The 24,880-nt window shown below is 39.1% G+C and overlaps 2 protein-coding genes and 1 long non-coding RNA gene across 6 annotated transcripts in view; 2 read left to right on the top strand and 1 right to left on the bottom strand.

The window, feature by feature from the left end:
- Positions 1 to 5,465, top strand: part of LOC116044624 (inactive dipeptidyl peptidase 10-like) — a 57,729-nt gene extending 52,264 nt beyond the window's left edge. For all 3 annotated transcript variants that reach the window (XM_031291967.2, XM_035998652.1, XM_031291968.2), the window contains exons 25-27: positions 1,846 to 1,918; positions 2,125 to 2,198; positions 2,528 to 5,465. In XM_031291967.2, the coding sequence (XP_031147827.1) occupies positions 1,846 to 1,918; positions 2,125 to 2,198; positions 2,528 to 2,662 (282 nt within the window). In that variant the 3' untranslated portion in view covers positions 2,663 to 5,465. The remainder of the gene's footprint in view (positions 1 to 1,845; positions 1,919 to 2,124; positions 2,199 to 2,527) is intronic.
- A 5,858-nt stretch (positions 5,466 to 11,323) lies between these two features.
- Positions 11,324 to 17,513, bottom strand: LOC116044549 (tubulin alpha-1C chain-like). Its single transcript, XM_031291826.2, has 4 exons — positions 17,338 to 17,513; positions 13,649 to 13,871; positions 12,812 to 12,960; positions 11,324 to 12,546 (listed from the first exon to the last, which is right to left on the bottom strand). The coding sequence occupies exons 1-4, from the start codon at positions 17,338 to 17,340 to the stop codon at positions 11,572 to 11,574; spliced, it is 1,350 nt and encodes a 449-aa protein (XP_031147686.1). The 5' UTR covers positions 17,341 to 17,513; the 3' UTR covers positions 11,324 to 11,571.
- Positions 13,789 to 23,041, top strand: LOC116044550. 2 transcript variants are annotated; one of them, XR_004103708.2, is made up of 3 exons: positions 13,789 to 13,896; positions 14,723 to 14,803; positions 22,365 to 23,041. It is a non-coding gene; the product is annotated as an uncharacterized LOC116044550 (long non-coding RNA). The 2 variants fall into 2 exon arrangements; XR_004896600.1 differs by lacking the exon at positions 14,723 to 14,803 and having other exon boundaries at positions 13,798 to 13,900.
- The last annotated feature ends 1,839 nt before the right edge of the window (positions 23,042 to 24,880 follow it).

Raw genomic sequence — 24,880 nt, 5'->3', positions numbered from 1 at the left:
TGTCCTGCCTTCAGTCTCTGGGTGAGCTGGTCAAAATCTGCAGGGCTTTCTACGTCACTAGCCGAGACGAGGGGCCTAGGGGGCTAGCCGTTAGCATGCTAATGCTAGCATGCTAGCTTGTTCTCAATGGCAAAACACTGCTACAACACACACAAATTCACCCTAATCTACAAAATAATTTGTATAGAACTACTTCCATGTCCCTGTTCTGCAGGTATTCCACAAAGTTGGAAGTGCGCCCTCAGTTAGAAGAAGTCTCCCGGCTAATCCTGCCTTGTACAGGCCGAAGTTGCAGAAACAGTTAGCTAGCTCAGGTAATCCTTACCTAGCTACTGAGCATGTGCGACTGCCAACAAAGATGTTCCAGCAGTGAGAGGTCTCACTCTGTAGCTAAAACAGAGAGCTGAACACAGGGTGAAAAGAGGAGCTGCAGGAATGTGCAGTACAACAACAATATGGTGTTTTTTGAAAATGAAACCATGTAAACCTATTCTAGTACAACCTCAAAATACAATTATGAACCTGAAAATGAGCATAATATGGCCACTTTAAAAATTTAACTCGTCAATTTGTACTTGCACTGCCACCCCCGCCGAATGTAAAAAGAGTCATTATTTTGTGCAACAGAAGTATGACTTCCCTCCTCTCCTATTCTGTAAATCACCTCTTGACCCCTCATTTTCATCTTGTGAGTTTTTGGAGGGTACCTGACCCACAGGCTGGGAACTACTGCATTCAAGCACAGTGGGAAACAGCGAGGAAAACATGTTTGGTTACTTAATGCAAGATTTTGGCAACAGAATTATTCAATTTCTAAAATCAATTTTACTTGCAGACTTTAATGAAGCCACAAATAAAAGGCTGCTGGTGTTGCAGCCTACAAATTAAAGTACTACAATAGTGTAAATGAACTGCATACCATTTCCAATTACTTAAAAAAAGATTATTTTTTCTCTATTATGTATTATTTTGGCTACTATTATTTTCTCTTCCTCAATAGCGAGGTAGAGGTCACACAGCTTTCTAAATGAAAACGCACTCTGCTTTGGTTCACTTCACAAACAAAACGGTTAAAAATAAAGACACAAATGTGGCCACAAGCATTTCAGGCAATTTTCCAAATCCTGTCCTTTTGCAACAGAAAGGAAAAACACACAAACATGAAAAGTAGGAAAATGCCAGAGGTTAAAAAGAAATTACAGAATCGTCCTCTGTGTGAAGGTTGCAGTCAAAGTGTGTTTTTCCTCCTAAGTGGGTTGCCTAAAAGTGGGCCGGCTATTTTTGTGACTCTCACAGCAGGAGAGGGTGTCTGCTTTTAAATGACATCCAATGAAAAAGAAATGTGGCGCAATCTGATCAGACAATCAGCGGGACATCATCACTCGTCCTCTGAGACTGAATGAGAAGCAGACGGGGTTATTAAATGTCCGGCTGCTGAAGTGCGGCGGCTGACTTGCTGGAATATCTTCTTCATTTGCATCCCAGCTGGGAATAAAAAGTGAATGATGGGACTGAGAGGTTGGGATATCCTCTAATATAACAGCTACCATTCAAACTCCCCTGAGCAATACATCTAAATGCAATCTGGCTTCCTGTTGCAGAGGAAAAAAATACAAAATACTCACCAGTTTCTCTGCCAATGTGAACATGAGATGTATATGTCAATTTCATGTCAGGCTGCTCCACATGTGGCCACGTCGGCTGCACGATAAATAAAAGACAACAGCCAGTTGCTGCTTAGCGTAGCTTAGCTTAGTATAAAGACTGGAAACTGAGGGATTTTACATACAAAACTCATGTAAAGGTGATCAAATCTGATGTATTCATAAAGATTTTTTCTCCCAGGCATCCAGAGTTGTCACCAACATGAAAGGTCTGCAGGGAGGAACTCTGTTTCTGGCTCACGGCACTGCAGACGGTACGCACATCTCCCACTATTCTCCTCGTGACAGTTTTCATCGCAAAATATAAGATGAAATCATCACAATAACCTTTTATGTGTTAAAGGTTGTGTTCTTTTGATGATGCAGAGCTTTAAAACTCCACCCTGCATGAGAACCGCAGCTTTCATATGTAGCAGTGTAAAATAACCCTGTCGACATACGTCTTGTTTTTCCTCCACAGCAAACGTTCACTTTCAGCACACAGCGGAGCTCATCAAACACTTGATAAAGATCGGAGCCAACTATACTATGCAGGTAAATACTTTGCTCTTAAAAAGAATTAAACAGACTACTTCAACTGGGGCTGGAGACAAGGTAAAAGAAACAGATTTCCAAGACTGTTTGACGTAATCAAAGTCTGTAACACGGTTTTAATGTAGAAGTTGTATGTTGCCAAAGGAAAGTTTGCCATCCTGAATCACAATGAAAAGAATCCTCTGTTCCAAACTGCATAGGAAAAACTGTCTTTTTAAGACAATACCAGACAATAATCCGTTAATATGCACTTTCTAAATTTCAGTTGACCTTGTGTGGTTTTTATATCTTCTTCACTCTTTTATCTCTTGTGTTTGTTTTTGGGACAGATCTACCCAGACGAGGGACACTTCCTGTCAAGACGCAGCCGGATTCAGCTGACTCACTCCCTAATTGGTTATTTTAGAGGATGTCTGCTTGACGCATCATCGTTACTCGACCAACAACAACGGGACGATGAGTGAGAGGAAACGTGGTTATTATTACTGGACCGTGTGTGTTTATGATGTGCCCCTGCTTGACTGAGTGTGTGTGTGTGTGTGTGTGTGTGTGTATTTTATACCTGTAGAACAACATTTGATGGACAATACAAGCTTCTTCCCAACATATCAGATATAGTTTCTATCGCTCGTCACCTCAGTAGAATAAAGCTCCTACAGTCGGCTCCTATGATGCAAACAGGTCATTCAGAGAGATATCGCCTCTCTCTCACTGACAGAACAGAGAAAATGTTACATTTTTTGTGTCATGGCAAGATTTACAAACTATACAAAATGTGTGGGAAGATTGGAGGAGGTGATAAAATGACTTTCTTTATGAAGCCAACCTACTCTCTAAAAACCATGACAGGCTTCTGTCGGCACAGTCTCCGCAAAACATTGTGTGAAATTAGCACAAATTCTGAAACAAAGGGTTTTTTTTACGTGTTGTTTTTATGCCTTCTTCCCCTGTAAAGGTGCGATAACTGCAGCTTCAAACCTTAAGTATTTCTGTACAACATTAAATATTCATTAGCAAAAATCAAACATCCTTATTATCGTATATAGTATAGCACCTTTCAAAGGTTGGAGCAACTTGAAGTACTTTAGAGATGACTCAAGCTGATTATAAGACAAAAGTAAACAGTAAAGCAATTTGAGACTTATATACACAGGAAATAAAAATGATGAAAATGTAATAAACAATAAAATAGACACGTATTTAAATAACACAACAAATACTAGAGAGTAAAACATTTTAAACCATTAATACATTATTACTCAATCCTGATTGGTGCACAGAAATGTGTGACGTCCCAACTGAGCTCCACCCATTTCAAACTAGTGAGAAAAGTAACAAAAGTAAACTAACACCAACTTTTCTGACTTTAACAGACAATGTGTGGTGTTTTTCATAAACGACCCAGTTTCTTACAATTAAAATAAGTTAGTGTAAAGGTTTGGGTCATTGCAAAGTAGGAAAAGCTTCATTAACAGCTTTTCTTCACTCTGCAGACACATATTGCTCACCTTGTTTCCATGAAGCATGGCATTTTCCACCTAGTATTACGTAAATGGATTTTATTTAGAAGCCCGTTACATTGATTATGTTTCAAGCTCTTTTTCTCAACATTGAGAGGTTTTTTTTCCGATGCCAGTTGCACCATTCTGGTCCATCAGTGGGACATGAAACCAATTTAAAAATGCACATTTATGACATCATTGATCCTCCAAAGCTTCCTGTATAGGAAAAGACAATACATTTGTTTTAAAGAACAACAAAACATGACAAAGCCTGACAGCATCATGTCAACATCTCTTATTGCTTAAACTTCATCTGAAAGGGATTAACTTGCAGGGAAACATAATACAACGTGTGTAAGCAATCAAAAAGCAGACACCGTTTGCTCATCGTTAGAAAACCAGTATGTCATGTTAAGTCCTGTATATTTATGTTGGCATGGTTACCTGTTTTACAAATAAGGTTACAGATTTTGAAGTCATTAAGCCTTTATTCAGACAGCAAGAGTGCTAAACAGATGGACAGTACTTATTTATTACACTGTCTCCTTGTCAGTATATTACCTGAGATTTATTTATTTTATTATTTACCATGTCACAACAATTTTCATTTGATATATAATAAAAAAAAACGTCTCTAAATATTGAGCTTAAAGGGGCAATAAGTGCAGTTGTTCTCGTCCCATAGCACATAACTCTCACTACATCACTCACCACATTTATAGAGCATTATATCTCTGGCTCACCATCTATCTGCAGCAGCTTCATACTCTTCATCTGGCCTCTTTCTGTTTGGACCTTTTTCTTCACACAAATCTGCAGCCGGTTTATTGCAGTTTTTTTTTACGATAAACTATAACCTTGTCACAAGGAGTTTGCATTGAATTCCTGCTGTAATGTCATTTAATAGCTGCAGGGTATATTTTCTATGGTTTTATATTTTCTACTGGTTGCCATAACGGTCTTACGTAAACCGCTTAATGTTCCTTCAAATCCTTGGCTGACGGAACATACTAATAATATTTTTGTTTTGTAAACTTGATTTGGAGAAACTCATGTCCTAATTTATTCATTAGAATTCCTCTGGATGAATTATTTCAAGTGCAATTGCCCTTCACTTGTGCATTTCCAGCTGCTAAAAATGTGGCTTTTGTTTAGAAACACTCCCATTTTATAGTGTTATACATAAAGCTTTGTAATTAAAAAGCATCTTAAGTGTTACGGGCAACACAATGCCATAGCAAGAGAGCGTTCCTCACTCTGATTATGCAGACAATTACTGTCGGCCATGAATCACAGTGATAAATGTCCTCAGTCAGTTGTAGCTTTTAGAGGAGCCAAAGTGTGCTCAGTGTCTGGAGTTTCATTTCCAAACTGCTATTAACACGTGAGGAGAAAAACAACCGTTAATCTCAAATTGTGATAATCCCCTACATTGCATGGCTATTGGTTGTTATGCCAACCTGTCGGTAGCCTTGGATACAGCTACTCTCGGGCTGGTGATGCAACATCTTCAACGTTGTGTGCCGGCTTAACAGCAAAAGACCCACCTGCTGAACAGTCCCGCTGCCTGTGCTCTGTAACAGTGGAGTCCAATTTAAAGAAACAGTGTGTGAAGTCATAGTTATTGTTTTGAATGGGTTTTTACTGTGAGTTTGACTTGATTTATTTATTTTTATGGGTTGGAAACATTGTGGGTGAGGGGTGAATAGAAAAAAAAGTTATTGTATTTTTTGGCTGTTTTAATATTAAAGAAACATGAATGAGCCATGTTTGAGTCTTATTTTTTAGGAGGTGGAGAGAATCCTGGAGAATTATGTATATTTATGTAATAATATTTTCATTTGTCTCTTGCAGAGATGAAAGAAGTACTCGCATCCTGTAGTATATAAAAGTAAAAATACTATAAAAGTAGAAATACTTAAAAGAATCGGTTACAAATCAAAGCCCTGAATTTTTTAGAAGTAGTACTATCAGAAAAATGTACTGAAAGTATCAAAAGTTAAAGTACTCATTATGCAGAATGGCTCCTTTCAAAGTGTTACATAATAAATACACATATAAGCATTTTAATGTGGAGCCACTTTAAGATACTTTGTATGATACTGGGTACAGAGTACTATATAGTATACTATAGTATACTAGTATAACATATAGGCATAGCGTGTTTTGTGTGTAAAAAGTAACTTTAGGTGTCAAATAAATGTAGTGGTGTAAAAAATACATTAGTTCCCTCTGACATGAGGTGGAGTAGAAGAGTAAAGTAGCATAAAATGTAAATACTCAAGTATAAGTATTTCAAATACACTAGACATGTGTATTACTTGCATTCTTTTTCACATTATCAGTCATTTTTTAACCTGCCATTCCCTTTCTGACTCCCACAGCTGTTCCCAATCTCCTAATCCCCTTCCCACCACCATATATACCAGCCACCTCCTGCACTTCCCCACCCGATGACATGAAGCCGTTTTAATTACAGATGCCGTAAACCTTCGCTGTGTGCTAAATGCATGACACTGAAAGGTGACATAAAGTTTATTCAAAACAGTGAGTATGCAATGCAAATAATACAGCGCACAAAGAAAATGGAGAAGCTAAAACTAATTGTGGATAGTGGTGAAACAGCTCCATGAAATGAACAAATAAATAATTAAAGTCGCTGTTTAATTACGCTACATTTTAGTGAACATCATTTAAGATGTACTACATGTAAGTAAAGTAAAGCAGTAAGGTACTATGTTGATTTCTTGGATACCAACTTCAAAAATACTCTGTAAATGCTGCGCTGATACAGGTGTACGCAGCATTCCTGCTTTTATACTGCTGTTACGGCATAGTTGCTGCACCACCCAAAACCTCCAACTTATGCACTAAGCTTTTGGTATTGTTGGTTTTACCAAGGCATAATGTTTATGTATGTTTTGGTGAAAGGGGTTTTGTTCTCCCAGAACAATCCTCTCAAAGAAAAGAGCCTTTTCCACCAACTCTAACTGTAAAACCATCTGTCCTGACCCTGCTGTGGTTATACATTGATATCAGCACCTTTTAGTTTCCCTTTGTCTGAGTAGCTGTGTTTGTGTGGCAGCATGCAATCCTGTCAGTGGTCTGACAATGCCTAACCATCATATTCTTTTAACCATACTGAGAAGAAATATGAAATATAGAGACAAAAACATGACCTTTATAATTCCTCTGCCCACGCTGCCGAGACTTAATTACATCAAAGCAATTACAGAGCCAATATGAAGGCCTCCTCCGCTGAGGAGGGGAAGAAAAAATAATCCAGCAGCAACTTCAGAAACTATGAGTTAAGACCTGAACTGGGAAAATAAGTCTGTCTCTCGTGGTCCTGCTCAGGAAGATCTGTAAAGAAGGAAGTCTTTTGTACATTTTCTTATTCTTATTCTTTATTTTATAAAGGACAACACACATTAATTAACATTTCTGTAAATGTGCCAGTGTTAGCCAGCCGTCTAATTTTCAACTGTAGTCCTTTGGCCAGATGATTTTAGACCAGAGCAACAGGAAACAGCAAGACATTATTACAGGTTAAACTATACAGAGGGAAGTCAACAAGACAGCTAGAGCAACAAATAAGCTTTCTCAGTAAGCCATGCAGAGTTACAGGAAGCAGCGAGAAATTAGCACAGTTACACAACAACAGTATCCCCATTCAGTATAAGAAGCCATGCAAGCATCAAAACATAGCCAAGCAACACAGACCCGAGCCATCTTCTTGCACCGTTCAACCATGCTGTAGCAAACGAGAAGTCTATATTAGTTTTAAATGAGCTTTACCTTAGAGCATTCACAGTAATTAGTCAGAACAACACAGATAGATTTAAACTGCATATCTAACTGGAACACAGCACAAGAACAGCCCCAGACTCACAAACTAGATCATTTATTTACCCAGGGTTGTCCACAAATGTATGTGTGTGTGTGTGTGTGTGTGTGTGTGTGTGTGTGTGTGTGTGTGTGTGTGTGTGTGTGCCAAGCTGGTGGCCTTGTCCTTGATATTTCTCGATTCACATATTCTTTCTTTCCTGTTATCTTCCCTACAGTGTGGTTGTTGTAATGAGCTTCCTGTCACAGTAGCACCCCACTGCCATCTTGTGGTAAAACACCCACAGCTCACCCACAATGTGTACATAAAAAGACATCACATTACTTTGAATAATTTCTGTCCGACAAAATTGTTAAGGATGGAACATATTTCTCAAACAGCTCTGAATTACCCCTTCACAGATATTTAAGTGTGCATCCAGTGAAATTCAACCAAGTACATTAACTCAAGTATTGTGCTTAAGTTGGCCTATACATTTGAGGTACTTGTACTTTACTTGTGTATTTTCATATTCAGCTACTTTATAGTTTTACTCCACTACATCTCAGGGGTAAATATTGTACATTTTACTGCACTACATTTATCTGACAGCTTTTGTTACTTTTGTTACTTACAATGTTTCATCCCCTTCCTGTCCAGTAAAAACCATGTATCTCCAGATCTGCTGATTTTAAATATGTGTGGAAAAAACTGAAGGATGAAGTGTTCCTGTTATGGGTTGAGCTAATTATCCTACTTTATATGCTAAACAAACTATTTAAAACCCCTCTTGGATCCAAGAGTATCTGCCTGCATACCTGGGCCCGTATTTATCAAGCTTCTCAAAGTTCCATTTTAGTCTTAAAGTGCTCATATTATGCTCATTTTCAGGTTCATAATTGTATTTAGAGGTTGTACCAGAATAGGTTTTATGGTTTAATTTTCAGAAAACACCATATTGTTGTTGTACTGCACATTGCTGCAGCTCTTCTTTTCACCCTGTGTGTTGAGCTCTCTGTTTTAGCTACAGAGTGAGGCATCACACTTCTGTTCCATCTTTGTTGGGAGTCGCACATGCTCAGTAGCTAGGTAAGGACTACTAGCCAGTCAGAAGCAGAGTATGAGGGCGTGCCACGCTAGCAGCTAGGCGAGCATTATAACGTGTGTTCCAAAGTGACCACGTTTGTCTCTGAAGTAAAGGCTGGACTACAATAGAGCTGTTTGGAGCAGTTAGTGAACAGTGTTTTCTGTTGGAGATGGTAAGTCCCTTTGGGTGGACTTTGGGCTTTTTCACTTTGTAAACCTATAACGTGCACAAAAAAGATATATAACACAATAAAGGAAAGGGAAAAAGCCAAAAAGCAGAATATGAGTACTGAGAATTCATGAAATGTACTCCTACTTTCAAACTTAAGTATAAAAGCAAGTTATCAAATTTGTTAAAGCTAAGAATCACTCTACTCTCCCAGTTATTTAAGAAAGCTCCAGAGCTCTCTCCAGTGGTTAGGAGTTGCCGGTAGGGGCTGGTGATGATGGCACTGAGGAGACAGAGATGTGAGAGGAAGAATGTTTCTGAAATGTTTGATGACAAGCAGTTAATCAAACTGTATTGTTTGGACAGAACAGGCACGAAATATCATAAAATCTAGGCTATATATAGGCAGGTTCAAAATTTGTAATTAAGACATGGTGGAAAACGTGTTTATCTTCCATTTCGAATGTGTATATCATAATGTATTCTCTTGAAAATGATGTATTGTCAAATGTGTGTTGAATGTAAACTCCTCTTAGGAATTTCACCATTCAATGTGAAGGTATGTGAGAATATTCTTAAATAAGGAAATCTCTTCAGTGATTGGTCCATGCCTATGTCGTCATCATAGACTGGTTGTCATCCAAAATCCCGTTTTGGGCACAGCAAAGTGTCGTGAATCATCTCTAAGACTAGTCCTACCCTACACTTAAGCTACGACTGAGATGCTTGATAACTAACTTTTAAGCACAGCTTTGAGCCAAGAATTTTTTTTTACTCTTAAGTCAATTCTTAGCAGTGTTCTTGTGAATAATTCTCAGAGGCTTGATAAATACGGCCCCAGGGCAATAGATGTATCCGTGCGTTCATGGGCATCGGAAAAACATTTTTCCCAGTGAAAACATCACCATTAATGTCACTTCATGCGGGAATCAGAGGTGGGAAACTCGTGCTAGATTTTGGTAACCGAGTTTCCCAGTTGGTGACGCGTTGTTGACAACTGACGTTTGATGTAGGCGACTTTGGTTCACTGAAAATATTTCATTACATTATTACATTACATGTCATTTAGCTGACGCTTTTATCCAAAGCGACTTACAATTAAGTGCGTTCAACCCTGAAGGTGCAAACTCCAGAGTGCAAGTACATTAGCTCTAAATAGGTAATGCTACAAAGAGCCATATGAAAGTGCAGTATCAAGACATATATATATATATATATATATATATCCGAGGTGTAGTCGATGTGTGTTGACAATAAACTGTTTATTGTGGACAAACGCCTCTGCCAAGAAACATACACCGACATAACCAGGGTTCAAAATTAGCACCATCCACCAGCCAAATGCTGGTAAAATATGCAAGTGGCTGGTAAATTTGCTTCACTTACCAGCCAAAGAAACAATGGTAATCTATTGAATGGCTGGTAAAATTCGAACATTCACTTGCCATTTGGCTGGTGGACGAAAAAGTTAATTTTGAACCCTGGACATAACATGTCTCAAATTATTCATAAATAGGCCTATGTATAAAAAAACAACACACTCTTTCCGTGTCCTTTCCCGTTCGTTGTCCTGCAGATAACACAAACAAACACCTGTCATGTGCTGTTTGTATGCTAGCATAAGAAAACAGCAGCAAATCTTTTGTTATTGTGGCCTCCATGTTTTCACATGCTCTAGGCTACGGCCAACCGTTGGTGGCAGTCATGCAACAAGTTGTTATGCCAAACGCCAATATAAGGGCGGCGGTCCCTGTTATGGTTATTCCCAGGTGGCATGAACGCACCATTAGATCGCACATGCTGAACGTCAACGCGAAAACTAATGATTTTTTAGCACGTGAGCAGAGTCTATTTGTGATTGCCCTGTGAGCTCAGTAATTTGACACAGCTGAGGCAGAGAGGATCAAAAGGAAAGGAACCCCCCCCCCCCCCCCCCCAGGTGCAATCATTCTGACTAATCAGAGGCTTTTAATGCTGCCTTCCTCATTTTGATTATTTGCTTTCACCTCAACCATGATGTGTGCGTTACTTGATTTACCTTCATGCACACAATTTATGTTGGATGTTTGATTTATCTGTTCTCTTTGCAGAGAATATGAAATTCCCCAAATACGGCCATAGATGAGGGAAAAAGAAGCCTGGCATACAAGAGAAAATTCTGGAAAGGCAGTAATGTTCTTTGTTTTCTCCTTTATAACTGCTGTAACTGTGTAGGTTTCCAACTAGTACTTAAATAATTAGTCGATTAATTGACACAAAGTTCATTTTCATTTGTCTTAAGTTAGATCATTTATCAAGCCTCAATTATGAGGAGTTGCTAGTTTTCTATCTTTATATCATTGTCATATCTTTAGGTTTTATGCTGTTTACTTAACACAATTATTAGTAAATGTTAAAATAACAATTAAAACATGAATAGTGTAAATAATCAGTTACAACTGTGAACAAACACATTTCCAAGAGGAAATGCAAAGGTAGTAACTCTACTTTTCGATTTTGAAGTATTATGCACTCTAAAATCAAACATTCTTGGAAGTCAAGAGAAGTTGGTGTAAACAGTTTTATTTAGAAAAAGGAAGCAAAGGCACATTCTCTCTCATTGGAGTCATTTTTTATTACACCAAACACCATGGGCTTGAGCTCGGACAGACCTCTGCTCAGCAGTAATGTTAGTGTTCATTAGAGGTCTACACAGCAGTCAATAAACTGCACATCAACACTCAAGGCTGCTTCTGGAAGAGATTAAAACTCATAAACTGTTACCCTTTCCTTAAAAACGTCTGTCTGTTTTCAATACTCCTCCCCCTCTTCATCTTCTTCGAATGAGTCGATACCCACTTCTTCATAATCCTTCTCCAAGGCAGCCATGTCCTCTCTGGCCTCTGAGAACTCTCCCTCCTCCATCCCCTCTCCGACGTACCAGTGGACGAAGGCCCTCTTGGCGTACATCAGGTCGAACTTGTGGTCGAGGCGAGCCCAGGCCTCGGCGATGGCGGTGGTGTTGCTGAGCATGCACACGGCCCTCTGCACCTTGGCCAGGTCTCCTCCAGGAACCACAGTGGGAGGCTGGTAGTTGATGCCCACCTTGAAGCCTGTGGGACACCAGTCCACAAACTGGATGGAGCGCTTGGTTTTGATGTTGCTGATGGCGACGTTGACGTCTTTGGGAACTACATCACCGCGGTACAGGAGACAGCAGGCCATGTACTTGCCGTGACGAGGGTCGCATTTCACCATCTGATTGGCTGGCTCGAAGCAGGAGTTGGTGATCTCAGCCACAGTGAGCTGCTCGTGATAGGCCTTCTCTGCGGAGATAACGGGGGCGTAGGTGGCCAGAGGGAAATGGATACGAGGGTAGGGCACCAAGTTGGTCTGGAACTCCGTCAGGTCCACGTTCAAGGCGCCGTCGAAGCGCAGGGAGGCGGTGATGGAGGAGACGATCTGGCTGATAAGGCGATTCAGGTTGGTGTACGACGGACGCTCGATGTCCAGGTTCCTGCGGCAGATGTCGTAGATGGCCTCATTGTCCACCATGAAGGCGCAGTCGGAGTGCTCCAGGGTGGTGTGGGTGGTCAGGATGGAGTTGTACGGCTCCACCACAGCGGTGGACACCTGGGGGGCTGGGTAGATGGCAAACTCAAGCTTAGACTTCTTGCCGAAGTCTACTGAGAGGCGCTCCATCAGCAGAGAGGTGAAGCCTGAGCCGGTTCCTCCTCCAAAGGAGTGAAAGACCAGGAAACCTTGCAGCCCGGTACACTGGTCAGACTGCAAGAGAAAGGTAGAATTTAAGAAGTTTTGAAACAGACTAAATGGCATACTTTTTTATTTGAGTTATATCAAGAAATTCAAAGACTATACTGCTCGGTGAAATAGTGTTTCCTTCATTCTATTTGATTTAAGAGTGTGGTTTTTAATCATCTCATAATAGCATCAAATCACCCGACCCTCTAAATCAACAGCTGACTGACATATTATGGATGTTGTGAAATTGCTGTAAAGCTTGCCCTCTTGAATTAAGAGCTTTTTTTACCAGTTTGCGGATTCTGTCGAGTACAGAATCAATGTGCTCCTTTCCGACGGTGTAGTGACCACGGGCGTAGTTGTTGGCGGCATCCTCCTTTCCTGAGATCAGCTGCTCGGGGTGGAAGAGCTGGCGGTACGTGCCTGTACGAACCTCATCTGGAGGAGAGAGCATGGTAATACGGTTTAGATTTGGGTCTGTAGATAGAATTTGCTTGACTTTTATGTGGATAATGAACTGAAAAGACTTTCAAAGAAAAACACGTTGGTTTCAAATATCAGATTTGTCTAGAGCAATCCGACACATTAAGTTTCAAAATAAATTTGAGGCGACAGGCCATGCAGTGGCTGGGTTATGCATAATTTAACATCTACAATGCCTATTTTTCATCAACCTGGATAGATGAAGTTGTATTGAATTGAAGAGGTCTTGCTTTGTGAATGTTATGTTTGCCCAAGACACCAAGTAATTTTATTGAATAGTTGATTAGAGTGTTGTTGGACTCTGCATTTAAAAATAAGACCATACTTTGAGCAGTTTCCGGACTTGGAGTGGAAAGTTAGCTTTTGAGATCTGATTGGCTGATTCAAACTAAAATGGGTGTGGCCAAAATAAAACTGACTGCAGACCCATTCGCTTAAATAGCTTGAAGTAAACTTTGGTCGAAATATAAATTCAAATCAATGACAATGACATCCACTATCTTGGATGTAATGAGTAATGATCAGTTTCATCTTTAGAAAGCTGTATTGTCTTTATAAAATATAAAATCTCAGGCAAGACCCTCTTCTCCTAAACACTAGCTCCCACGTCAAATAATGTCAAACAGCAGGTTGTTGCTCTCACCAATCACAGTGGGCTCCAGGTCGACAAAGATGGCTCTGGGGACGTACTTCCCGGTGCCGGTCTCGCTGAAGAAGGTGGTGAAGGAGTCGTCGTAGCCTCCGCTGGGCTTTTCGCTGGGCATGTGGCCGTCGGGCTGGATGCCGTGCTCCAGGCAGTACAGCTCCCAGCAGGTGTTGCCCATCTGGACACCAGCCTGGCCAACGTGGATAGAGATACACTCGCGCTGCGGAATGAAAAAGGAGAGATTTGTATGTTATTGTATATTGATTCCAATATGATTTAGGAATACTTGTGTATGTATAAACTTCAGAATATGATCAATATCAACTGTATTTCTCAGCTTTTCAGCTGCAAAATTATCCCTGCGATCATCATGCAAACCAAACCCCATTGGAATTCACGCTTAAGTCGTACCATTTTGCTGGATAGCTGGATGCAAACATTCCTGCTTATAACCTGTCGTGACCTGCTGAAAATGACAGTTAAGTGCCAAAAATAACAAAAAAACAGCTGGAGTTAAGACTTTTTAACCTCTTCTGCATTTTCACATTGTTAGCCGCACAACCTGATTTCTGTGTATTCAAATTTGCAGGTCTACATCTGCAAACTTTGCAGAAATGTTCACGTATTCTTGCGAGTAGGATGTGACACCAATCCAAATCAGGAGTCAGGATCTAAAAAAGCAAGCATGGATGATTAACATGTTCTTGTCAGAGTATCTGTAAGGGCCAAAGTGCTTCCACACCCTCCTGAAGTATTTCTAGCTCCTTGTAAAGGGTGTGGGTGGGGTGGAGGGTGGAGGCAATGGGTGCACGTTTACTGAGGCTTAAAACAAGTTTGGTCTCATAATTTAGAAGAGAAATAAGGTCTGAGGGAGTTTAAAATGCAACGTCAACTGTCCTGTTTGGTTAACTGGCGCTTCACGGGGAGATTAAAAGTGATGGAAATGAATATATGTGACAAAGAGTTTTTTTTACAAAAAAGTAGCACCTTTTGAGGGTGAATTTAACAGATCAATTTAATTTCTGCTGACCCATAACTGCTTTGTCCCACTGTGTGTTTACATTATTGCAGCTGTAGTCTGTCAACAAAAGGCCAGCTGTCACCGATGACATGAGAACACAAACGCGACAGATATGTCTCCAAAGAGTTTAGGTAAGCCCAACTCTTTTATATTCATGTATAATAAATACTTCCATGTTTACGTAGTGGTAAAAGAGGCTGCAGCTGACCTCTGACCTCATTTATGGAGGGAACATGTGGGCCAGTATTATATTCATGTTGTTGTGAAATTCCTATGAAGTCAGTCTGTCTTTGAGCCTAGAGCCGAGCCTAAAAACATCCTGGCATGTTTTTCCAGTGGGACCACTTCAGCAACACAAACAGCTCTTAACAATGCTCTGCAGAACATGTCCGTCCTCCCGAACAAGATCATTCAGTCTGATAAGCAGTCTTGAAGGGTTTTACTTCGCTGTGCATGTTTTTTCAATCAGGAATTATCTTGAAGTGAGTTGTGTTATTATTTTAATATGAGTGGAGTGACCGTCTTTCTTTCAAGTTAGCTACATTCCTAATATCAGTAATACTGTTTCAATTCAAACCACATAAACTAGTTAGATAAGTGTAAGATACATGGTTATAATATGCCTTTATGTATATGAAAAAAGAAACCTAAAAGTATGGATAAATTGAAATAATGTAAGCTGGATGATAAAGGTGGTAATAAATAACCAATAGTACTCTAATGGATAAATGCTGGAATAGCTAAAAGTAATGGGAAAAACATTGAAAATAGTTAGCTAAAAGTAATGGATAAACCATTGTAGTAAAGTTATTAATAACACTTAATTAATAAAAAAAAGTGTTGCGATAGCAAAAATGTATCAGCTGTATTTAATAGTCGAAATAGTTACGTAAAAGTAATCAATAAATGGTTGAGATGTCAGGCTTCTGCCACAGTGGTAGTGCTACTAATACCTGAACTAAACATTGACAGCTGAGTAATAGTAGTATAATTTATATTATAAATAGCACAACCACCAGAAACGGCATATTTTAGCCTAGAATAACATAGTTTCTTTCATTGTGGGCTTTTGTTTTGAATTTTGATCCCTTGACCTCCCCCCTCCCCCCTTAAACAGATTGTGAGCAAGACGGCGGAGGGGGTCAGGGTGACACGGGAGCTGCCAAGTATGGTGATGGCAGTCTGCTCAGCAGCCAGCTATTTTGAGTAAAGCCTCACACAGACAGCTACACCACAAACATGTTTAGATGGCAGCTTACATCATGGAAATAATATGCTTTAAATGCAGAGACTTTATGGAGCATTTACAGCGTCTTAGCAAAATGCGGTATGCAGACATAACTGCGATGAAGCTTATATTCTGCCTTATTGTGAGCCGGGGAGCTTCGACAGGATATGAGAAAAGTGGGAGTGGTAGTGTGCAACATGCCACATTGGTTCATGCTTACAAAACACACACAGACTGAAAGTTACACTTCCTGGCAATGGCAGTACAGTGAGCGACTATGCGCTTCCTGGATCTTGTTCTAAAACTGTCATAGCTGACGTTGGGGCCTAGACATAGGCGAGCAAACACAGTGGAGCATTGTATTGTAAGTCTGTTGTGTACCAAGATACAGAACGTTAATTATTCTGTAGCTTCCCAATTCAAATGAAGTGGAGGGATGGGTTTTTCCACACTTGACAAATCACAATGGACCCAAAAACAAAATGTAATGTTCATAAAATCAAGAGATGCTATTTATCTTCATCTAAACCCACTCTAGCAATACTTTTTAAAGGTGGGATGGCAACTCTGAAGGCAGTATGAGTGTCCACAGCTCCCCTTTCATGTTGTATCACAAATGGCCCAACAGGAAGTGTCAGCGGAACCAAAAAAACATTTGGGGAAACAGACTTTTCTTGTAGTCAGCGCCTAAACAAACTGTTTGTATTCACTCCTGTCTTTTCAAATGGCCTGCAAACGTTACGACACACTCACTGTTTGCTCTTCCAAGGGAACAAAGTAAAAGTCATCATGCTGAACTCATGCTGAAGAATTAACGTAAGACTCTTTAGCTCTTGTAAAAATGTTGATCCATGGCTTTAAGGGTTTATTGTCATGTGCCAGACCTCATGTCTAACATGTTTTTTTATTTTTATTATCTGAAGGGTGTTTAATGCATTCACAAGACGCAGCTTTAGGTCAAACACTGCAGGAATGCAGTAGCTTATCAGCACGATGGCGCTGAACGGCAGAAATAGAAATGTAAAATACACAAGCGGCCTCTGGAAGCCACATCAGCATTCCCCAAACAAGCACGCCCTCCTGACAGACAGACATATGGAAACAGTTAACCTTTACTGGGGCTGGAGCCACATGCCTGGTAGCAATGGTTCCACTGATTCACTTTATGATTTTCACAATTTCAAGCATATAAATGAGTTTTTAATGTGCTGTAGCAATGTCAAAAATTTATTTTAGTAGCAGCCTGGGGCCACTAAAGTGGAAACGAGCAGAGGCTTGTAATAGATTTTGGAGGGAAAGTCTGCAGACGCAACAGGAAAACTATGATTATTACAAGTTTTCTAAGTCACTCTCCAAATATGCCTCATAATTCTCTCATAAAATCCTGCAAATGTTGCTTTTCTTTTGGATAAGTTAATAATAGTAAAAAGTACTCACCATTGTGCTATTTTGATTGTCCTTTGAGGAGAAGAAGATGAAACTTGCGGGCTCTCACAGGGCACCTATAATGAGATCTATGTGAGTGAAGTCCTATCAGTCTGTGCCACACACACACTTTTATAGCTGCTACATGAGGAGGAGGAGGATGAGGAGGAGCTTCTTCTTCTTCCTCTGTGTGTTTTGACGATAGTTTGCGTCCAATGTGTTGCACTACTGCCAGCTACTGGTGATACATTCCACCTATAGTGTCCAACCCCATTATTCAAACTCTGCCCATCAGTTCAGTTTCTGTTTAAAAACTGATCAAACATCTCCTGCCTTGTCCACCTCCACGACATTCCAGTATGTTTTTCAATCCTGTTCCCTTCAATCATGCTCTTTTCATTCCCTCCATCATGATCCTTCTCTCCTTATGTATTTCCTGCATTCAATTAAAACATGTTACACAGTTTCTGACAGCTATTACACAACCCTGTTGTATGTTTTTGGTGTACTATTTAAATAAGCATGCCCAATTCTCAATCCGGTGATGACTGTCTCCTCTTTTCTACTTCCTCCTCCTCTCCTTCCATTACCAACTCTATTTTGGATGCTGTATAAATGTAACTTTTTGTTTTTCTCCATTTATTCCATATTTGCATAATACCATGTGATTTGTAATACCACCTCACCTATCATGGATCATGTGGACACACCGACAGTGTTGTCATTACTTAGAATTCCTCATGGGTGTATTTCAGTGTTTCCCCTACCGTGATGGTCCAGAATGATGTTAAAATGCACAGTAGAATAAGGTTTTAAAAAACGACGTTAAAGGGTACCAGGCAACCCTAAGGCTCTGACACTAGAATCACCCCTGATTATGTCCTTACTGAAGTGCTTCTTTAATAAATATAATAATGTATCATAAACCAGCCGGAAAAAGGACTTTGATATTTAGGTGTCAAATCTTGAAACATAAAAAGTTTCAGTAGTTTTTTGTATAACGCCTTCATTGCACTCACATCTGAAAACAGGGCATCCATTCTATGATCTGATAGTGGATCTCTTGTTGTAGTGCAACTACAATAGTATTTGTATTTATTTTTTCCGAGCATGTGAAATGCAATATAAAAAAAGAAAACGGCAGTTGTTGAAAACACTCCACAAAATACAAAAAAAAAGGTTAATAAAGAGAAAGAGCTAGCATAATCAATTTCATTAGCAAATTTAATTTACATGCGTGAAAGGGAGTAGGAAGAAGTATAAACTTACAAACTCTACAAAAACGCAATATAACTATAGAGCTTGAAATACTTTACTTTCAATTATCCCACCCAGTTCCATAGTAATGCAGGTTACAGCCACTAGATGGAGGCATTATCATTTATTATTTGTGTCCAGGTGAACTCTGCCATTCGCACACTGTATACAGTTTACACTATGATGATGAGCAAATATCCTCAGTGTCTTTACGATGCAGAGCACTCTCTGAGCACACCAAAGAGTGCTTTGAAGGTCTTTTAACATGTTGCAGGCCTCATGCTCACATGGTAGCAACTTCTTCTAAATTTTGATCTGAGTGGAAGACAACTTTACTACGATCCTGAAGGAAATTTGGTTTGCAGGCAGCCAACACGACGATGATATTGCAGCATCAATCAATAGTCAAGGACATTAAAAACATATATAAAAATAAATACAACTGTAAAAAAAACAGGAGCAGATCAAGCCAAAAGTGGAAACACAATTAAACAAGTGGAAGATTAAGACCAACACTTACAGTATATAGAGCCAAATGTGTATTGTAGCATATTCGTGTACTCAATTATATTTTATACATTTCCCAATTTTAAAGTTTGGTATGAGATTGTTTTACACCGACTCTTATCCAGCTGTTATTAAGGTTTTGTTCTCACTGTGAGTGAAAATGTGTTTTTGTTTCTCTTTTACGTGGCTCACATCAACATTTCAGTGTGACCTAGAAAAAGCTATATAGTGAAATTCTGCTCCTGTCTGTCTGTCTGTGTGGATGTGTGTTAAAATGTGAGTATATAATATATGTGTGCATTATAGCAGCATTATGAGATCATACACCAGCTCTATGATGCTTTATGACATTGGGGATAGGGGGAGAAAAGATGTAGCATTTTTGGGAAAACATGTCTCTCAAATTCAGTTTTCACCCCACAAATGTTTTCCATTTACCGTCCCCACTGTTCGTGAACTTCAGCTGTCCATCACTCTTTACAGGAATGCAGAGCTGATCCAGGAGCCTTCAGAGACTCCTAATCCTCAAACAAACCCCTGAGTCCTCCGGAGCCTATACAGCTTCATCCCCTCAACCGCTCATTCCTCTTCAAACACTCCCCTAAGCAGCATCTTTTTCTTTTTTTTTGGAAAGGAGAGATATTTTGCGATAGATGGATAATGGAAATCTTTTTCAAGTGTTGTGTTTCGGCCTCCTCCCCTAGGAGGTCCACAGATTACTTTTCTTTTACATCTTCCTCAGTGGTTAAACTCTTTCTCTCCATCTCTTCTACTTGGCAGCTTTTCTTTTGCCCTATTCTTTTTTTTTTCGATGGCTTGAATGCGATGAGAAGTCTTATTGCTGCAAAAGAAGTTTCCATTTAAGTCATTTAATTGTAAGAACAAGAAATACATACAAAAAAAAAACACACTGGGTCATACAGTTTACATTTACATTAACATTAAACTTCCCAAAAGCAACTGTAAAACACTGCTAGGATTTAAGATTTTAGAAGAGAACATTCTGAAGCAAACCTGTTGTGTTGTAGCACAAAGGAAGATGGCTCTGTTCATTCAGGTTCAACTGAAGCTGACAACATCTTATTGATAAAGAAGTTAAACGGTTTTTTTTAATACTGAATACATGAACAGCTACTTTCCACAGGCTGTTAGGATTTTAAATGGACTGTGCCCCCTCCCACTGCCATGCTTCCCTACTGTGCAGCTACCTGCCTGAACTGCACTTTGTTTGGACTACACAATGACTGCATTGCACTTGCACTTTACATAGCTTGTGCTGCTATTCTGCACAAGCTGCTACTCTCCACTGCACTGTAATACTCTGTGCCCAAGCTTCTCCTATATGTCTGTCTGCTGTGTTTTATGTGTTTTTATTATATTTATTTCCTTGTTTTATACTGACACAAGCTGGGGGAACAATATTTCATTATTTGTATGTATGGAAGTACACAAAGTAAATCTTGAATCTTGACTCTTGAACTTCAGAATACAAATCTTATAAACATCAAGCATTTCACCATTTGATACAATTTAAAAAGCTGAGCAGAATAGTCAGTATTACAGTGCAATATACACAAAAATGACGAAAAGACAATGAAAGCCATAACAAAAAAATAATAAATAATAAAAATTGAATACAATAATAGTAAAAAGTAAAAGTAAAATAGTAATTCTTTCGTTTTTATCTGCGGTCAGTGTAAATTGAAGGTCTGATAAAAAGATATAGAGCATTTCTTTTTTAGATTTAATCAATTTTAAAGAATCTAGATAATTCTTTCAGGACAGTTGTAAACGTGCAATAGCTTTAAAGAATTTGCATTTGTGTGTCAAAGATTTAGCGAGTATTATCAAATCATTAAACAATCTTTATTTTCTTTTTTTTTTCTCCAAAAGAAGTGAACAGTTTGTGGACAAATGTTTTGCCCTCTGGGACAGGAAGCAGCTCTTGATCTGGATAAACACTAGAAATGGTCACATGTGCCCAGGTGGTTGGGAATGGGAATGGTTCCCATTCATGGTAATTATGACGATATTAATTAGATCATGTGTAACATCTTTAACATAGATGTTGCTAATTTAAACTTTAAAGTTAGACATTTATGTATTCCATTTATTCCTCAAGTGGAGTTTTCAAAGGAATGCACCGAATAACAGTCGGGACTAAAGAAGCGTGTTGTGGATTCTTCAAATGATGTGATAAATCCCTTCCACACAGTATTAACAAATGAATAAATGGATTCTGGATTGGGGTTCACTGAAGTGGGATATTTCATGTCCTCTGTGTGTATTCTGTCCTTTATTGTCTCAGGGTTTATAATCCAATCCACTGATTCAAGTGTTTAGACGATGTAACGGAGAGACTCCCTGAAGGATTTACCCTCAGAAAAAGGGAACAATAACCCCTTCCACTTATTGTCTGTTGTTTCGATGACAGGAAGTGAGATTTAGAGAGAGTTGGTAAGTGGACCCTTCATCTTGACTAAATCTGTTTTCATACAAAAATCCTCATTACTTTCCTAAACAAAGGCTCTTAGACAAAGAGTCAGTTCATTTATAAACAGATGATTTAAAATGGAAGGTGTTCATCTCCCAAAAAGCTAATAGCCCTGTTTTTGTTTTAAATATTACAATCGATAATTACTATGGTGAAGAGGTTTGGCTCTTGTTCTCACAGTGGATGTTGAAAGTGAAGCGGTTGATTAGCTTTTATTCACAAGAATGTGTCAATCAAATGTCATGTCAAACTGCCAACAAACTAATTCAAACTTACAACTACAACAACTATTGAATCATCTGATCAGTAATCTGTAATAATCTGTAATGGATTACATGTTGATGTAACCAGGAGTCCCTGCCTGTAAATCCATCTTGATGCTGGTGGTCTCTGGGCTGGTGGTGATAAGGGTTAAGCTGTATTGAAGCTGGATGGATGCAGAGATCAAAGTTGGCAGTCAGAGCCTTTAAAAAAGCCGTGCTCTCCTGTACACCGCCACAACCAGCTGGCGGGGCCCGGAGGCTTCAGGAGCCCCCCAAAAACAACCTGTTTCTGGGGAAAGTTGTTGATTCTTGAGGGACTTCTTATCGGTGCCTGTGATCAATAATAGTGTTCTTTTTGTATGTAAGTTAATACGAGCCAACATTTTTGCATGTAGCACAATAATATGATTTGACATACAAGGCCAATAACTATGTGGACACGAGCTTTACACCCATATGTGATTATTGAACACCTATTTCCCGCTGATCTAACAGCCTCCACTCTCTTCCCATTTCAGGCTTTCCACACAATGTTTGGAACCTGGCTGCAGAGATTTGCTCCTATTCAGCCTCAAGAGCATCTGCATGCAGCACTGATGCTGGGTGATCAGGTCTGGCTCACAGTTCATCACAAAGGAGTCGGATGGGGTTGAGGTCGGAGCTCTGTGCAGCTCAGTTCTTCCACACCAAACTGGGAAAACCATTTCTGTTTGGAGCTGGCTTTGTGGCTTTGAAACAGGAAAGGTGGTGCAAGAAGTGTGTACATACTTTGTTACAAGTAAAATCCCTGCATTCAAAATAAAGTAAAAAGTACAAAAGCATTAGCATCAAAATATACTTAATAAAGTACCAAAAGTAAAAGTATTCACTATGCAGATTGGCCTATTTCAAAATAATGTGTATTTTAATGTTGCAGCTGGTAAATGGAAGTACTCAAGTAAAGTACAGATACCTCAAAATTGTACTTAAGCACAGCACTTGATTAAACGTACAGTTTCTTTCCACCCCTGGTTATTTCTCTCTACTCTGTACCACACAGTAGTACTCAGTAGTGACCTTACCACATCTATTGGAGTCTTTCAATATCCCTACCTATAATATTGTATTTCTGCTGTGAAATATCTGATGTTGTATTATACTCTCTCCACCTGTCAATCACCGCCATCATCAGAATAAATTGGACGTTTCTCCAATACTGCCATTGATTCATTTCTATCTCGGCCCGCCACGCTGCAGCATTGAGCAGCCTCCACTATTGATCTGCAGGCCTGTTAAAACATATTTTCTATATATATATAATGTATATTTAAGACTTTTTTTAAACCATAAAATCAATTCTTTCTGCCAATTAGAAGATGTCACATTGTTGCAGACAAAGACAGATCAGAAAATCAATCAATCAAATCAATCAATCTACAAATCAGTTGGTATGATTCAAAGTGATTTAATTTCCCCCAGGTGATCTGATGATATGATTTAACACATATTTGACTCATATGTTTAGGCTTCTGTTTTAAGTATTTGGTTGTGTGTTTTTAGTTTAAACCATACTCGCATAAAGATGAGCAACAGGAGGTTTTAGACTTTATTTGCCACTGTGGTCAGCAGCTGTATGTTCACATATTTCCCCTGTTTTTTACTTTTCTTGGTGCAAGCTCTGAATTCAGGGGCCTTTATCTTTAGTTACGGCAGCAGAAACTGACTTCTTTAATGCCAAATGTGTTATGGTTTTAGGTTATTTCTGTTACCTGTTTGTTCATTTCTGTTGTCTTTATTGTTTATTTGTTCATGTTCCCTGTGGTTGTATTTTCTGTAGATTTCTGTTCTAGTTATCTCCTGGTTTTTTGTATATGTTTTGGTTAATTCCTGTATTCTGTGTTCTGTGTGTCAAGTCTCTGTGTTTAGGTTGTTTCTTGTTTCCTGTCTGTTGTTCTGTTTCCTGTTTTATTTTGATAGTCTGTTTTCTGTCATGTCTAGTTTTACTTTTTGCCTTTGTTGATTGTCCTGCCCTGCCCTGATGTGTTTCACCTGTTGTGCCACCTGTTCCTCATTTGTTCATTACCTCTTGTATTTTACCCCTGTGTTCCCTTTGTCTCTTGTCAGATCGTTTTGTATTCCCCCGTGTCAGTATGTGTCTTCGTCAGTCTCTCCTTTTTTCTCCCCGGAATTAGTTCTTGCCTGCAGCTCACAGGACTCCTTGTTTGCCTTTTTGGTTTTTTGAGGAAATAAACCTTTGATTTTCTACGCTGCTCCTGCCTGCCTCTCTCTCTCTGCGTTTGGGTCCACTATTCCTCACTCAACACAACAAAATGTAACCAAAGGGCTGCAGAAATGTCAGGCAGCCAGCGGCCATAAAACACACACACACGCGCACACACGCACGCACACACACTTTTAACTCCTATCCTCATGTCTTGCAAAGTGATGAATGAAATCTCTAAAAACCTCTCTGTAAGACATTAAGGACTGCCTTGACCTTTGAACTTGACAGACACATATGCATGTACACATGCAAATATGTAAATTACGGCCTTTCTTATAGCACAGTTTAATTACCCTCCACACTTTGCCTTTTTCATGTCTTTTAATGGTTAAAAAAATACTCTATATTAGCTGAATACCTCACAGTACTAAATCCATATTGAATACATTTTAGCTTTGTAAAATTAAGAAAACAGCAAAATGTAAAAACTTTAAATGAGCATTACATTTGCAAAATGTCTCTTTCTTACTAGTTTACAACATGATTTATATAAATACTGTATATATTTTAGTTTTTTACTATATTGTATTATCTTATGTATTCAGGTCTCTCTGGAAAATCAGATCTTAAGCTCAGTGGGACTCTAGACACCATGTTGTGTATATAACTACTCCTGTTATGTAATTAATCCTTGCATTGGGTTAGGTATCTTAGATACTAGAATATGACTTTACATGACCTGAAAAATACTTCATACCAGTTTACAGACAGCCTATGAGCTTTGCAGAGTAGAGAATATCACATGGGTTATTATTATCCTGAATATACTAT

This window comes from Sander lucioperca, chromosome 24, assembly GCF_008315115.2.
Source record: "Sander lucioperca isolate FBNREF2018 chromosome 24, SLUC_FBN_1.2, whole genome shotgun sequence".
In the NCBI taxonomy this organism is placed as follows: Eukaryota; Metazoa; Chordata; class Actinopteri; order Perciformes; family Percidae; genus Sander; species Sander lucioperca.
Note: the sequence above shows the minus strand (reverse complement) of the source record. Positions and strands in the feature narration are given on the sequence as shown.